The 18,100-nt window shown below is 35.7% G+C and overlaps 1 protein-coding gene across 1 annotated transcript in view; it reads right to left on the bottom strand.

The window, feature by feature from the left end:
• MALRD1 (MAM and LDL receptor class A domain containing 1) overlaps window positions 1-18,100 on the bottom strand; it is a 661,524-nt gene that overhangs the window by 167,859 nt on the left and 475,565 nt on the right. Inside the window, exons 31-32 of the mRNA XM_019933374.2 lie at window positions 13,187-13,315; window positions 4,571-4,732 (exon numbers count right to left, since the gene is read on the bottom strand). Coding sequence (XP_019788933.2) covers window positions 4,571-4,732; window positions 13,187-13,315 — 291 coding nt within the window. The remainder of the gene's footprint in view (window positions 1-4,570; window positions 4,733-13,186; window positions 13,316-18,100) is intronic.

Genomic DNA, 18,100 nt, shown 5'->3' with positions numbered 1-18,100 from the left:
ATATCAGGCAGCATATTCCATTCCAGTTACCTTCCAAACATTTACTTAATTCAGTTCCCAACACATTGTGTGTGGTGTTTAGTAGGCACTCAGGAAATATACGTTGCCTTAATTAATCCAAAATATTTGCAATAAATACAGAAGAAGATAGATCCAGGTCCCGTGAGGCCTACACAAGTATTCATCAAGTGCTACTCAAGTTTAAATGCTGGAGAGAATATAAACATAGCAAAAGATGTGACTTCTGCCCTACCGGAGTTTACAATCTAATTCTAGAGATGGTTAACTTATTATAACATTAAATAGAAAATAAAGTTACGAGGGAAGGGAATAAAAAAGAGACAGCAGCCTTTTGAATTTTACCTCTGTTAATTCATGTCACGCAAATGTCATTCTTGCCATTAAATCCCGTATATACTAAGCCCAAACACTATTTATTCATGTGCAGACTGGAGAGTAGATTAATGCTTGAAGTTTCTCTCTACAGCTTTGGCAATGGCTCCAAAAAGACTCATAAACAGGCCTGCGATGGGCATTGAAAATGCCCTCCTTATGTATCTAATGCTTCATCTTGGTAACAATAAGTGAAAAGATACATAAATGCAGCTTTAATTAACAACGATGTTGTGATGCTTAGAAACAGACTGTAGGCTCTTTGAATCTGCTGGCCTTCTCATAAAGAATTTTGTTTTTCCCAGAAGGTCAACATTAATTAATGTCCTTATAATCTATTTAGCAGCCCATTGTCTCGGTGATGTCTAAACAAGTTTAGTGAGCCGTAGTGGTGTAGCCAGGATGATATAATCAGAGTGCTTTGAAAAGAGCACTCTGCAAAAATATACTGTCTTGTGTAGTGATTAGCAGGGAGGATAATAAAGGATTCTGTCAGAATGATTAGTTTTCCTTATCTGTGGATGACATTACTTGTATACCATATTGCATAAATAACCAGATGGAAAACTTTTCATGTGGTCTTTAATGAACTCACACAAGCTATAAAAGTTCAAAAAAAGAAAATAAACACAACTATTAATAGTCCTTAATTGTTGCATTAAAAGGTATCCATAGATTACTTATGCTTGTCTTTTGGGACAATGTGTGGAAACTTTCTCATGTCCATCGATTATACTTCTACTTTTTCTTAAACTGAGCCTACAATACTTTTTGTCCCATGAGTAGTATTATACAAGCAGACATGCTCGGTAATTTTCAAATATTGTCTTAGGAGAAGGAAAGATTGCAAAGATTGCTGCAGATGTTATCAAAAGAACCCGCCAGCATTAGTCATCTAGATGTTACTGTCTGGATCTTAGTAGGAAATAAATATTGGTTTATTTCTTACAGTTTCTCAAGGAACAGAAACTGATATTTATCCTCAGGAACTATCGGAAAAGTAAAAAAAGTTCCATTTAAATGTATATTGATTACTGTGATGTTTAATATTAGGAAATAATTTAAGAATTTACCATTAGATAATTTTATAAATTATGGTATATCCAACAAGTAGAATACTATGATATAATAAAAACTATGTTGCTAAACATATTTCATAACATAAACTTGTTCGCACTATGTTTTTTAAATTACTAAATCAAGTAGAAACTTTCTTTTTATCGGCCAATATGTGCATTAAGGAAGAATGACAGGATACACAAATACGAAGCTTAAAGGTGGTTATATTACTCTACTGGAACAACTGGGGTTTTCTTTTTTCTGGTTATTTATATTTTTAAAATTTTAGAAAAAGATGTATTACTCAGTAATGTAAAATTGATGAAAAGAAATACTGAAGAAAAAATAAATATTAAAAGAGTGAAATACAATAGTTCAGGCTTTTTAAGGAGTAAAACTTGAAACTATCCACCACATTTTCCACACACATAAATGTGCTACCATCATGTACGTTAGAGTTTCTTTTGAGGTGTGATTCCTGGTTTCAATTATTTTCTTTTTCTTTTTGCATTTATTCCTCCTCTCCTCTACTCCAACCTTATCACCCATCCAAGTGATTCATGTTAATAAACGAGTATGTATCCTTTTTCATCCTCTTTTCCACGTTCACGTAGTTATTCTGGAAATATCTAGGTATGGAGTTATACATATGCACAGATGGGGGGGGCAGTCATTGTTTGTTTTAGACATATTAGATCACACCGTATAATCATTTTGCACGTTGCTTTACTCCTTTTAGAATATCTGTTGGAAATCCCTGCAAATCAGCTGTATGGCACTAAACTCTCTTTTTAGTGGCTGCGTGATATTGTGTGTTGTGGATGTAACCAGTTATGTTGGCTGTTCCTCTAGGTTCTTAATTTTGGCCCCTTGGGGATAGTTGTCAATTTCTGAAGACATTTTTGAGTTGTCAGCACCCGGGAGAGGAGTGATGCTGGTATCAAGTGGGTAGAGGCCACGGATACTGCCAAGCATCATGCAGTGCACAGGGCAGCCGCACAACAATGAATTAGATTACCCAGAGCATCACTAGTGTCCAGGCTGAGTCACCCACCAGGCACACTCTGATCTCAGGGTGTTTGGCACTGGCAGTCCCTGGGGCTGGAACACTCTTTCCTTAGGTACCTACCTGTATCACTCTCTCACTTCCGTCAAGTCATTTTTCGAATGGCATTTTCTCAGTGCAGCCTATTCTGACCAGCTTATTTAAATTGCCATCCGCCCCCAACCCATCCCCTGGCCTTCCGGATCCTACTTCCTCTATTCTTTCTTTCCTCTACTTCTAACAGGCCATATAACTTATTTACTTATTATGTTTATTTATTATTGTTTCCCTCCGTCTAGAATGTGAACTCCACTGTGGCAGTGAATTTTGTCTGTTTTATTCACTAATGTATCCCCAGGACCTAGAACAGTGCCTGACACTTAATAAATGAATCAATAAAAGAAGAAATGAATGAATAAATGATTGTATGAATGATGCATGTTCATTTTATTTCTCATTTCTTTCAACTGCAAACAATGCTGACGTAAATATCCTTACACACATGTACTTATGTCTTGGTCCTTGTATTTCTATGTGGCCAGAATGCTTTCCAAAACAGAAAAATTCCCATAACCATTAATGAGTATCCTTCTGTTCCCCACACTCCATCTCTCAATCATCTGTAAGTGGCTTTTGAAAATCTCTTCCCATCTGATTATTTTAATTTGCATTTTTCTGATGAGTTGTGAACTTGAGCATCATTTAATATATTTGTTGATTATTTGAATTTGATCATCTGTGAACTGGCTAGGCAGTTCCTGGTTGTTAAAATTGCCATTTCTAATAAGTTTGTGAGAGTTATCTGTATATACAGTCTACCTGTAATATGTAAAGAAAAAAACTTCAAATCTATTATATGCCTGTTGATTTTGTTTATGAAATATTTAGATCATAGCTATAATTTTATATCTAGGCTTTTGGAAGTTTGATACTGCCTTTAAATTATACATAGTTTACCCTATGTTTTCTTGGTAAGAGTTTTATTATTTTAATTTGTTAGATCTACATCTTTAATCCATCTGGAATATATGTTGTATATGAAATATATAGAAGAAAAACTGGAATTTAATTTCATTTCCTTCCAGGTGGACAACCAGCTATGCCAGCATCATATTAAGTAATACAACTTCTTCCCACTGAATTGGCCTTTGTTATATACTAAATCCTCCTAATTACTTACCTAAGTGTCTTGATTCTCTGTCCTGTTCCATTAACCTATAACATGGTGTATACTAATCTCATTTTTTTTTTTTTAAGGAAAAAACACTTGATGAAAGGCAGAAAAAATACAACTTGACAGGTCGAAAGGAATAGAAATATTCAATCTGAAGCTGAATTAGGAAACAGCTTTAAAATAAGAATGAACATCTATGCTGTAATTGAACATCATGATATTTTATCCCTAAGAAAAGTTTTGTCCCTAAGAAAAGTTATCACTGAAAAAAGTTATTTTTAATTCCTAAGAAAGTTAGATTCCTAAGAAAAGTGTTGAGTATCAGGCAAGATTTCAGGGTAAAAGTAAACAAGAATACAAGCTTCCTTCTACTCTGACTCTATTAATTGGAAAACCATTTAAGATTACATTGATCTCCTGTCACAGGCAGGAAGCAAAACTTGTTCAGAGTTTGCTGATGCTCATTCTTTTTATCACCACTTACCTTTTAAATCTCTGCCCCTGTACTTCAGAGGGTCTGGAATGAAATTGGTGGCAGGCTAGCGATCATCGTGGCAGCATGCCAACTATATACCTTTGTCTACTGCATGCATTAATCTGAATGTTCCCTACTTGTCCCTGCCCCAATTGGGGACTTTAAGGCCACCTTTAGGGTAGGGTAAATAAAATCTGTGAGTCTCTTAAATAGAGTCATTGATTTCCTTGTTGTGGCAATATCAGTTCTAGGTCTATTAAATAATTCAGGGGTTAAACGGAAGGAACTAACTCTCTTTTCATAAAGGCTATTGAGCTCTACCCCCACAAAGACATAAGGAAGGTGCTCTGACATTCACTCAAATAGTTAAAGCAAATTTCCAGCCCAGTGAACTACATGGCCTGACTATCTCTACTGCATTTACCTGGTGTGTGATCGAGGTCTGGACTCAGTGCTTCAGTAGGAATTCTGCTGCCAATGGCCCAATCCAAGTCATCTTGAGAGTCTTGAGTAAGACTGCAAGCTGTGGTCCAGCTTCCTGAAGTTATTTCAAAATTGCAGCTTCCCGTCGTGCTTGTATACTGGCCTAAGGAAACAAAAATATTAATGGAATGCTGTAGAAATGTATGTCACACTTGATATTATACTACATTTGCGATGATTTAAAATTAGTATTTGCATACTCTGTTTATTTAAAAATTTAAAGAACCAGGGTATTTGCACTCATTGGAAATATCAGTTGTACACCGAAACTTTTTTTATCACAGGGTCTAGAAGCAGTGCGTGAATACTGTCATTTAGCCATTAAGGATTTACATGGATTGACTAATAACATTTTAGATGATACATAAAACTGTATCTACACATGAACAATGTACAAAACATTATGATAATTTGGATTATTCAGGTCAAATAAATCAGTATCTCCAGTTGTCTGGATGTTTAACTCCTTCCCTCTGTCCACTCTGGTGTTTGAACAGCATAGACCATTACAGAGGAAAAGTCATTTAACTAGAGAAAAGGTGCCTTTGGTAGAAGTAGTAAACCATATAGGATGCAAACCCTCTCAGCATTCCATACCCATCACCCACGTACAACATTTCAGAGCCAGTCACTAAATTATTTCTCACTAAATAATGAAAGAAGTTCTCTTCTAAAAGTATTGATTCATAACTCATCAAAAAACTAAGTTGTTCACAATGAGAAAAATTACTAGATAACTGATTGTCTACTACCTAGTCATCTGTGAAAAGTGCCTTCATAATACCCTGATACTGCTTTCATCTTTCTTTAATTTTCTTTTTGCATAGCAGTTATTATTTTTGAGCATTCACTGTAAAAACTGTGTTATAGAGACACAATGAATTATTGGATGGTTTAATCAGTATGAATCAACTGAGATTGTCATTGACTTTTTTTTTTTAGAAAGATGAAGTTTGTATTATTTTTAACGTTTCTTCTCCAGATGGTTTCTTGTTCATAACTTTTTCTTAACATAAAACTATTATTAGCATATATAGAAACTTTGTCAGCAAGGAAAAACTTGCTGTTAAAATGGATGCCAAACATTTGGCAAAACAAAGCTTTAATATTTTTATAGAAAATTTTCTGGATCTCTAAGAGTATTTTCATAAAATCTCAGCATTTTACTTCTCTGGCATGATTGCATCTTATCCCTAAAAACTAGAATCGTTTTTAATTATATACATTTCTTTCATTCATTCTACATGACTTATGCTCCATTGGTTTTTATATACTTATTTATGGGCTCTGTATATCCTTTTTATGCCATGCTTATACATAGGTTTATACCATGCTTATATAATACGGATAAAAGTGAGGAATGTGGTTCTCCAGGTGTTTAGTTAACACAACCGCAAACATGTGGAATCTTCCAATGTTACAAACAAGACAGTCATTGTGTGTTTGTTAGAATGATGTCACACACAGGTTCTATAGTATTTCTGTGTAACTGACTCCCAGGCACATAGCCCCTACAATAATTATTCTTTTTCTATTCTCTGTGACCACTCTTGTCCTTCCTCTTCCACCGTATTTAATATATGACTTTACCATTGACTCTAAAGATATCTACACAATCAGGATTCATTCTCTTACATTTCAGCCTCCTTAACTCAAATTATATCACTTTTACTTTTCCCTTTTCTAGGGTTAACCTTGGTTTACGATCTCAACTGCTTACCAAACACTGTTATTAGCATTCCACAGCTGCATTTATTTCAAAGTTATACAACTTTTCCACATCTTTCAATCACACATTCTCTATTAATTCCTTTCTTATATTGCAGAGTTAGCTGGGGTGCCCCTCTTGTTAAAAAATTACATAATTAAAAAAAAGTCTCACTCTATGTATCTTCACTCATTCTTTCCCATAGCCTTTCATACTTTTGTGCAGATGACCTACAAATCTACAGCTACAATGAAATGCAGGTGTTTATCTACAAATGTTTGTTGAACATTCCACTTGGAATATGCAATTATCATCTCAAAACCAACAAGCCTAAAATGAACTCATCATTTACCCCTCCAAATGGGTTCTTCTCTCTGAGAATATTGATTAATTTCATAGCATGAATCTTCTCTCTCTTTCTAAAGATTCAAACTATGAAGTTATCTTTGATTCTGCATTCTTTATTTCCATATCTAATCTATCACCAACAGCTATAGATTCTCCCTTCGAGAACTTGTTTAGTTCATTCCTTTCTTTGCAGCTCTATAGTTCCTGTTCCAGCTCCATTGGTTCAAGCCCCTGGTTTATGTTAAGAGCCTCTTTCTTTAGTGTAGCCTTCATCCTATCAACCTTATACACCCAAACCACATTATTAATCTTCAAGACTGCTCTCATGTTATTTCCCTTGCTCGAAATATTCAGGTGTTCACATTATTTGAAAATGCCCTCAAAACCTCTAGCCTTGAATACGATAACCTTTCTGTTGATGCAATGCTTTTTCAGGCTGAAATCTGTCTTGTCTCCAAAACTGCCTCTACTTCAACGAAATCTTTCAGAAAAATTTCTTTTGACTAAAACTGACTTCTTTCAACTTTTATGTTGAAGTACTTCTCTCTCTCTCTCTTTTTTGGCACATGTTCTCTAGCAATTCGATGCTCATTTGTCAGTCCTTCCTTCCCTCTCTTGTTCAGGACAGAACTGCAGTTTTATCTAGGAATTCACCTTCTTTCACTCAGATATTTGTTGGAAGAGTGAAACGGCCCCCTGTAACACCAGAGGCGGCTCATGGTTTATCTAAGCAATCATGATGCGCTGTTCAAACTTCCCTTGTCTTGAGTGGTTTAAGATAGTCTTGGGATGCTTTTCTAGACAATGAGACTTACTAGGGAAAAGACACCTAGGAAGAGGTTTCTTTATTCTTAAAAATAAATCAAAAGGAAGAAAACCTATTTGTCCTTTCTCAGGATATCATTGCAAAGATGCGATGCTTGGGACTAAAGAGATTCTATGGGGAGCTGACTTTATAAGAAAATCCATTATCTGAAGATGGCAGAACATAAAGAATGAAGGAGAGCAGATAGTTCTATACGTTTGATGACAAAAGTTACTAAATTAACCAACTCTAGAGCTCCCTTGCTTTTGGACTTCTTGCTATTTGAGATAATACATTTTCCTTATTGTCTGTATCAGTTAGAGATGCACTTAGTTTCAAGTAACTGAAAACCCAAATAATAGTAGCTTAAACAGCTACTACTCATTCATCTCAATTAACAATATGTCAGGAAGGTGTCAGTTTAAGGTTGGCACTGTGACTGTGGTTCAAATGTGTAGTTGTGAAGCACGTATTTTCCATCTTTCCTTTCTGTCATCTTGCCATCCTCATGCTCATTCATGGTTGCAAGATGATGCTGCACCTTCCAGCGTTGAAAAATCCAAATATTCAAGGCATTGAAAGGAGTGGGAAGAGGAAAGAAGAAAAAAGCGTTTTCCTATTCTGGTGCTTTTTCTTTTTGAAAGGGATACCTTCCCCAAATTCCCACATATATCTCACTGGCGGGCGAGTGCTCACGGGCGGCTACAAAGAAGTCTGGAGGAGATGGTACCTGAGGCTGGTCATAATGTTGCCCTGGATAAAACTGCAGTTCTGTTTCTAAGGAACAAAAAGAAATGGATAGGCAACAAGCAGGGACTGCTATGAGGTCTACACCTGTCAAGGTTGGAATTTCTGTTACAAGTGTATTAATTAATGTATCTTGTCCATTCCATCTAGCAAATAATACTCTTTCTTGAATGTCCAACTTCTGTACTATCTTTCTCTTTCCAGATCATGTCAGTTCTCAGGGTCTGTGTGTGTGTCTTATAACAGTAATCATAGTTATTACTATTCGTTTGGCAACTTATGACTTCTTTATTTTGCACTGCCACCTTAATTGTTGTTTACTATTGAACTACTGTAAACATTTCCATGTGATCAGGTATTATTATTGAACTGCATTATATAAGCCGTGATTCCATACTAATTACTGAATGATAGATGATATGAAGACTTTGTAATATTAATATTTCTTGAAGATTAATATGTATCAATATTTTCAAAATCGCTATTGCTTTAGAAAAAATATTTTCCAAATTGTGATCTTTATTATGATCCCTTGAATGGATTCAAAGTATTACTAACATTGTTTTAAACGACTGGCACTTTTCCACTGGTACAATATTCAGCCATATTGTTGTAGGTCAGTATAAATATTAATCAATTCAGTTATATTAAAGAGATGGCCCCATAATGAATTATTTTTAATTCTCACATCCACATAGCAACCTTATTTTGCCATACCATGATATATAACATAGAACCATTAAACAGTTTCTCCTCATTGTGAAATGCCTTTTTGGAAAGCTGCACTGAGAAGGATTTTGGAGAATCTGGGTACAGTGGGGAAGAGTGACATGACTGACTAATGATGTTTATCACTGTAAGATGCAGGAGAGAAAGTACCCATCCCATTCTGCGCATCCCTAGCCTAGAATACAAGGCACGCTTACTACGTGTTTTAGGTAATAATTTCCTCCATGAAAAAAAGAGCATATTTTCTAACTTAACTGTTTCTTTTAAAAAGAATTGATCTTATTTGTTACCAACCATGCATTTTTGCAACAAGGGGTAGCAATGCAAAAGAAGATTTTATCTTTGCTCACAACCTAAGGTAAGAATTCAGTCATGAGGAATAGCTGCATTTATTGACTGATAAGTATAAAGGACATGTAAATAAGGCATTCACAATGACGGACAAATTTCAAGAGAATATAAAAATAATGGCATGGAAGAAGCTAACATTAATCCTGAAAGACTGAACAAATATATTCTTTACATTATTTCATTTAATTCTCAAAGCACTCTGTATGTTATTATATGTACTATATAGATAAGGAAATTGAGCCTCTGAAAATTTAAATAATTGCCCAACAAATGATGGTCAAAGTCAAAATGAAGACTTCAGTTTAATAACCCAAAGGTCAATTGTTTCCTTATATTTCTCCAAAGGTGACTTTGAAAATGTTGTAATTTATTCCATTATCCACGATAGATTCTCTGCCTGCAGGAATCCAGCCCTGATGCCTCCAATATTTCCCAAAGACCATCATATAAAATATTGATGGAGTCAATTTGCAGCATCAATAAGTCACCTGTATATCTCTGTGTGCTGTGCAATATTCCTTTTGGAGGTGAACAAAATCTATCAAGAAGTTTTAAGAAAAGTGACTATTTCATTTGTCAACATATTGCTTTTATTTTAATAAATTCAAATACTTCTTGCAGTTGTCCATCAGAGTCATGGGTAACACTAACAGACATGGATATGTAACTGACTTCAGTTTCTGATAATCAAAACTGCCTTTGTGTGTTTTATATCAATACCTCAAATAGCTGTGGGAAAAAAATAAGAATCATACAAGGTACTCTGAGAAGAAAAATGAGTGAAGCAAAAAGAACATGGGCAGCATTCACATTTAAAAAACCAAAACACCTGTAACTCTTTCTGATGCTTTTAGGTCTATTTTTATATTTCATATACAGATGTACATACACACACACACATTTTTCTTCATATGTACTCCCCATATAAGCTGTGATAACCTTATTCCTGATAGCACTTGTTACACTTAAAAAATAATCAGGAATCTTTTCATTTACTAACTACCTTTTCAAAAAGCAAAGAACATTATATTTAATGCATTTTTCCCTCTAGGTTTTTTTTTTTTCCACAGTAGAAAATGAATTTCTGAAGCCCAACACAATGTCTTGTTCGTTTTTATATACCCAATGTTTAGAAAGTTGTTCCTAGCCCTACTAGGAATAGGAATAAACACAAGAGTATAATTTTTATATAAACTTTTCAATATTTGTACATTTTTACATGAGAGGAAGGTATTTACTGTCTGTAATAAGTTTTCTATATGCATGTGATAGCTGTCCTTCTCACCCCACTGGATTATGTACGTCAATGCCATCATATTCAAATTATTTTTTCTTTAGAGCCTTCATAAATCTGGCCAAGTTTTTAATGTTTTGCTGGTGATTATTAAATGCTCTATTTGTTATGTCTTGTGGGGAAAATGGTGATTTCAAAATGCTTCAGAGCATTGTTTTAGAACTCCATTGAAATCAATTCCTAACAGTCAATATAAAAAATATATATATATTTTTGGTGCACTTAAAAGAAGCTAGAAATAACACTAGAAAGTATTATTTAATGTATTATAAATTTCATTTGAGAATATATATATTATAAAGGAAATATTTTGTGAAATTAAGATTACAATACTGTAGTATTCAAAATACAGTTTAAAAAAGTGCCAATCATTTTCACTTTCTTCTTTGCCTGACTTAAAATTAAAAGATGGGATGAATGTTGAGGATACTATGCTAAGTAAAATAAGCTAGTCACAAAAAGACAAACACTGTGATTCCACTTACATGAGGCACCTAGAGTTGTCAAATGCATAGACAGAAAGTAGAATGGTGGTTGTCAGGGGCTGGGGGTGGGGAGAATAGAGCGTTATTGTTTAATTGGTAGAGTTTCAATTTTTCAAGATAAAAAAAGTTCTGGATATGGGTTCTGGACGCCCTCTAAGGGAAAAACCTTTCCGATGACACTTACGCAAGCTGGCATAAGTGTGAAGCTGTGGTGTTGGCTGCACAACGATGCCAATATACTTAATGCCACTGAGCTGTACAGTTAAAAAGGTTAGAATAGTAAATTTTATGTTATGTATATTTTATGTATACTTTACCACAATTAAAAAAAATAGCGAATGCAAGAAAGAGAAATGAACACTTCAGAAGTAAACATCCCGAGGAATAAAAATAACACTGAGCTAAAAATAAACATTTAAACGTGCCTTGTGTAGTAAGCCTTCCCTGTGCATGTGTGATATTTTCCCACTGAGAAATGGAGTCTATTCCCTTCCTCTATTTGAATCTAGGCTAGACTTTGTTATTTGAATAACCATTAGGAAGAGCCAGGAGGGACATTCTGGAACTTCTGAGGCTAAGTCATACAAACTCTTTGCTATTTTTCCTCAGGCTCTTGGAACTTTCTGTGAATGAAGAATGTTGCATGCCACATCAGTAAACAAAGGACATTGTAGCCATCAGCCACTGCCCGCCCCTCCCACCCCCTAATGGTGCGCCCTGAGGGAACTCAGGGTAGAAACAACAGGATGCCCGCCATCAAGCCCTCAGCCACTGCAGCCCCCTCCCCCACCCCGGCAAGGTGCACCCTGAGGGGATTTAGGATGGGAAAAACCAGGATGCTGGCCCTAGATAGCTAAGGTGTGTAGCAAAGGAACGACTTCACTGAACACAGTCTCTTGCATCTTCCCAAACACAGAAAAGCACTAAATTCCTTAACTTGAGCTATCTGGTTTTCTTTAATTAACAGTAATCTTTTGATGTTTGGGCTCCCAAAACTCCTGTATATCCTGTCTCCCCCTCTACCTCTTGGGAGCAGTTCCTCAGAGGGATCTGAGAGGCTGCCTCCTGGGCTGAAGTTCTCATACTTCTTAACTTTGAGGTTGTGCATTCTTTTACAGTCGACACATGGTAAAAGCCAATCCCATGTAAGATGTCTGACTAACCCGTGATAGCCCAAGCCACAGGGATTGCCCTGGAGGTTGATTCCATGTTGATCCAGACAGAGAAACCAAAGAGTACACATGTGCCGAACATGTAGGGGATAAAGGCATCTTGGAAGTGATCCTCCACGTCCAGCTGTACCAGTCTGAGCCATGTGGATCAGAGACAAGCTGCCTAGCCGATTCCTTCCTGAATGAATGATCCACAAAATTGCAAGCAAAATGAAACTTGTTTAGGCCACTGACTTTTAGGGTAGTTTGTTAACGCTGCAAACATTAACGGCAACAGGCAGCCTGTATGGTATCAAGATTCCATATGAATGCTCACCAATAAGATATATGAAAAAAAATTCTTTGGATTTAAATATGTGTTCATATTTTAAAATTACACACTTGGCTTTATACATGAATTTAAAAATCATTTGAATTAAAGTTTGAATAAAAAAACCAAAGTGGTTCTTGTATTCCTCTTTTTCCAGGGCAATGTAATTATTAAAATTAATCATTAAACTAGTATTTATTCGAAGTGTTCTTTTTTCACCTCACCTATAAAATCAGTCATTTTTTGGGGAAAAAGGAATGGAATCAGTCATGAGAACTGATGAAGAAATGTAGGCTCTGCTAGTTCAGTTTCTGACAATTTTAACCCTGACTCTGCACACAGTTCTATATAATGACATGATGGGAAATTTTTGTGACATGATTTGCTATAGATTTGGTGCAGTTTTTAGTCTGGGGGTAAAAAGGATGGAAGGGCTGCCATTTAAATATTTGCATAGAGAAGTTGGAAAGATGTTTTGCCTATTCTAAATCTACTCTGGTGCATGGGAAGAACATTTCTTCTCAGTCATCAATGCCAATAAGTTACTCTGCTAACAAAGTGAAAATCTGTGCTGAACTGGTAGCATCAGAACAGACAAATACACTTACCACAGTGAGCTTCATCAGACCTATCAGAGCAGTCTGGTTGATAGTCACAGACCAGGTGGGATGCAATACACTTCTTGTTGTGGCACAAGAAATCAGTGGCTTCTGGGCAAATCTCAGAAGTCTCTCCCACTGGGGGGAAAACAAAATAACAAACACAAACATCATTTGGTAATACTTTCATCAAATTTGAATACTCCTTTTAGTTCCCACACTATTAGATAAGTTAAAGATTTTAATTGTTGTCCAAGGTAGACTTGTAGACAACTCCCCGTCTCTCAGTCCCACCTGGAACTGTTCAGCAAGTAACATAGATTGTACTTCCAAAATATCTTTTAACCAGTCAAGGGCTGACCATCGTCTATTACATAAACCCAAACTCCCAATCAAGGCATTAAAAATGTTTTGGTTTTTGGCTCCAGCTTAGTTTTCCAGGCTCATTTTCTGCAACTCTTCTCTTAAGCACCTGCAAGTAAATTATATCCTAGGACTGAGGGCTTCACAAATATGCCACTTGGTCTGCATTTTACCACATGTTCACAAATGCTGCTTCCTTTACCTGTACTGACCATTCATTCCCTCTTGTGGTCTTGGTGGTCTGTTCAACCTTAGGACTCAAGGAAACAACTTCTCTCTCTACCCTTGTCTTGCCTTTCTCTTTGCCATCCAAGCCTCTGGTCAGACACTCCCTATCTCATGCTGCCTAAGGATACTTTTATTCCTATATTACATGCTTACCACCTCGTATAAGAGCTGTTTACACTTCTGGCTGTCCTCCCAGACTCTAAGCTCCCTCGACACAGGAGTTTTTGCTATGTTTTCTTGGGCCTAACACAGCACCTAATATACAATTTGTGCTTTATAAATGCTGGTTACAATAACTGAAGGCATAATGGTTTCATCTGAAGGGGGCTTAGAAAAGCAAACTGACATAGAATTTTCAAAGCAATTCACATGTTGGCATATCATTTCAACTGATATGAAGTCTAATGATAATATTTTATAGCTTCAAAGTGATATACATTAAAGGTCTGAAACTATCTTTATCAAACTCAACAAATTAAATAAAGCTCAGCGGTTCCTTTGTTACATCGATTAGTATGGGTTCAGGATAGGGTGTCTGCGGTGGGGGTAGGTTACTCAAGGTTAGGGAGTATTTTCATGAAGGAAAATAGTAAAACTACAGATTTCATAAAAGTGCATTTCCAGAGTCTTTCCGTAGTCATCCCCATAATACAATAGCTAAAACCTCAATAATTTCCAGAAATAATTTACCAGTAAAATGTAGTCCCAATACGAAGATTGAGAGGAGGCATCTAAAAGAACAGCCAATATTTATTAGATCGTGGGTATCAGTAAGGTGAAGAATGAAAGGTCGTGTTCTTTGAGTGATTTAGAAACTTTGCCACATAATTTTAATTAACACTAGTGAGAATTGACAGTTAACCCAGAGAACTATGTGGACATTGTTTAGTATGCAAGTCTATGCATTGGAGATTATTTTTCTATGCCACAGGCTGTGGAGTCATAAAATTACTCCACAGAGGATATGGGTTTTGACTTATAATCTAAATAATTGATTCTTTAGTTTAAAAAAAAAAAGACTGAAATAGACTCCATCTCTAAATGAGGCTTACTACCTTAACAACATAGAATAGAAAAAACATGAAGAGGAATCAAGTCAATGCTTTGAAATATAGTAAACTGAGCATAAACCAGAGTATCTATGGTATATGGGTTGCACGGATTAAAAATAAAAAGAGACTGCAATTCTAAGAAAAGTAGATCTTCTTTAAGACAAGAATATAGTCAGTCAGACTGCTGTTAGCAAAAACAGCAAGGTAAATAGAAGAGGAACATTATTTTAGTGAGAATGTCTTGCATGTGTTTAGCCATTTTCAATTTCTTCATTTAGCCAAAATGATAAAGGCAGTACCTATTAACCTGGTCAACAAATATATGAAATGAAAGATAATCTCACATATACTATAGTTAATGATATGAGAATAGAAAGAGCATTGGTGCTCATAAGAGCGAGTTGAAGATGACCTGCTGGCAGAATACGACACATGAAACAGACTAAATATTTATTTTAGCTTAGAAAATACAGGTTGACGGAGTCCAAAAGACCTAAAACTAACACATGATAAATGGAAAAATCCTAGGAAGAAGAAAATGTCTGCAAAATAATGTAGCCATAAGAATCGAATACTTAATCCACTAAAAGCACGAGGAACATATAGGACTAATCCACTGTGGATTTGAATACACTGTCCCCAAAGTTAAAGTGACGTCCATTGAAAACTCACATTATTCTCCTTTGAAATAGAATTTACAGTAAAGAAATCCTTGCCCGTATAAATTTGTATTTGGACTAAAACAGCTTTGTGCACAGGATTCATTACATAGAATTAGATATAATCATTCTACAGATTATGTTTGTGGATATACACTTGTTTTATCATCTCCTTCAAGTGATGATATTCAGCATGCTCTGGGATTTCAGACAGTAAATTTCACGTGGGCACACATTTTTGGCACCTTTATTTCTCATGCAGAATATTACCACATGAAGGACATAAAAGACGTGATGGCAATGGCCAGACTCCCCCTCACTGAAGACCATGTTATTCAGGCTCCTTAGGCTGAAGGAGACTGAATAACCATGACCATGTCACGTCTCCTTAGGCTTCTCTTCACTGTGACAGTTTCTCAGATTTTCCTTGTCTTTGATAACTTTTACACTTTGGACAGTACTGGTCAAGTATTTTGTAGGATTTCTATTAGAATTTGATTTTTCCCCCTTATAATTTAGGCAGGATTATGGGTGTAGGGGAGGAAGACTACAGAAGTAAAGTGTTATTTTCATCACGTCATGACCAGGGCACGTACTATGACACAACTTGTCACTGTTCATGTTGACCTTGTCTACCTGGCTGATGTAGTTCTTGTCGTATTTCTCCACTTTAAAGTTACTTTCTTTTTTCTATACCTTTAAATGCAATATTTCTTTGGAAGGAAGTCACTGTGTGCAGACCAAATAGTGGAGAGGAGATCTATGCTTCCCTCCTTGAGGGTAGAGAATCTACGTAGATTAGTGTTCTTACATATGGGAGATTGGTCTTTTCCCTCCCATTTATATATTTATTTAGTAATTTATATCAATATGGACTCCAGGATATTTATTTTACAATTTGAGTCATAATACAATGCTACTTTATTTTTTTATTGCTCAAATTGGCAAAGGGGAGCTCTTTCAGTTGGCTTCTATGTCCCTTTGACATGCTACCATCAATGTAGCCTTTTTTTTTTTTTTGCACACTGCTTTCTGTTCTAACACCATACGTTGCTTCAGCCTTACCTTGTATTTTTCCCAGCCCAGTCCTAGAATCAGCCATCAGCCATTTCTCCAAGCAGCCCTGGTTCCTTTTATTGGAGAATGCTGTCGGAAACCAAAATCTGGGTACTAGGTTGCCCCCTGCTACTGGGGTGTCATTGTTTCTATGCTATGGTAACTTGAGGAGTCATGCCATTTTTCAATTACAGAAAATGATCAATTTTATTTCTTCAAGTACTATCTTTCCCTAAGTCTCTGTTTTCTATTTCTGGAACTTTCTTTTTTTTTTTTAACATCTTTATTGGAGTACAATTGCTTTACAATGGTGTGTTACTTTCTGCTTTATGACAAAGTGAATCAGCTATACGTATACATATATCCCCATATCTCCTCCCTCCTGCATCTCCCTCCCACCTTCCCTATCCCACCCCTCTAGGTGGTCACAAAGCACCGAGCTGATCTCCCTGTGCTATGCGGCTGCTATTAGAAGTGTTAGATTCACTTATTCTATCTTCAATGTCTCAATTTCTGTTCATATTTTTTTTTCTCTTTACCTTGCTGTGTTGCATTTTGGTGAGTAAGCTCACGCTTATTTGATGATTTATCCTTCAACTGTGCCTCTAATCTGTTTGTTTAACTTTTCCATTGATATTTATTTTCAGTTATAATTTCTGGAAGTGAAATTTAATTATTTTATTTAGTATCCTGCCTACTTTATTTTATGCTTTCCTTTTTCTGTATTATGATCCCAATAGCATGTGGTCCCAACAGCATAAATTTACACTGGCTTCATGCATTATCCTTGAAGTTTCAGTGGTTCTAGAAATTTTAATATTAATGTGTTATTTTTGAGTTCTCATTCTCACAGCATGTACTATCCTACGTGTGGTATGGCACAAGTTTTAGGGTTTTGGTTTCATGCTGGTAGCTCCTGTTCTGTTCATTTATTTTTCTTTAATTTTTTCCAACTTCCTGGACAGACAACAAATTTCTCTGGGCTTTCTCTGGAAAGGACCAGGCTTTATGCAAGGGTACATGTCTAGCTCTCCTATTCTGATATAGGGTTAAAACTTCCAGTCTCCAGATACCATTTTCTATGTCCAGGTTCCCAAGTCCTTTAAGCCCCTGGGAAGTTAGCTTTCATCTATGGTCTATGTTTGAGTCCCCTCTTTGGTTCTGGAACTGGTATATTTCCTTTTCTTTTTCAAATTTCAGTTTGGAGTATTAACAAGTGCTTTTTAAAGATATTTTTATATGTTTGTAGTGAGTGGAAAGCACATCCTATGATATGATTTTGTTAATTTTTCTGTAGTCTAATTTTCAATATAAATTTAATATTTAAAAACTTAAAACCTTATATCATGAATTCTAAAAATAATCTCAAGAAAGTCCCATAAAACAATTTTCTCCAAATCATGCTCCTTATTATAAAAAGAAACCCTCTGAAATTGGCATATATCATTTCCTTTACCTTGTGTTCCTATAAAGGTAAACATATATGAACATTTGAGTGCATTCATTGAAACAGAAACATAAAGATATATTTGTAGTGGCTAGAAGAGGGAACTTTTTCATAGTTT

This window comes from Tursiops truncatus, chromosome 2, assembly GCF_011762595.2.
Source record: "Tursiops truncatus isolate mTurTru1 chromosome 2, mTurTru1.mat.Y, whole genome shotgun sequence".
NCBI classification, from domain to species: Eukaryota; Metazoa; Chordata; class Mammalia; order Artiodactyla; family Delphinidae; genus Tursiops; species Tursiops truncatus.
Note: the sequence above shows the minus strand (reverse complement) of the source record. Positions and strands in the feature narration are given on the sequence as shown.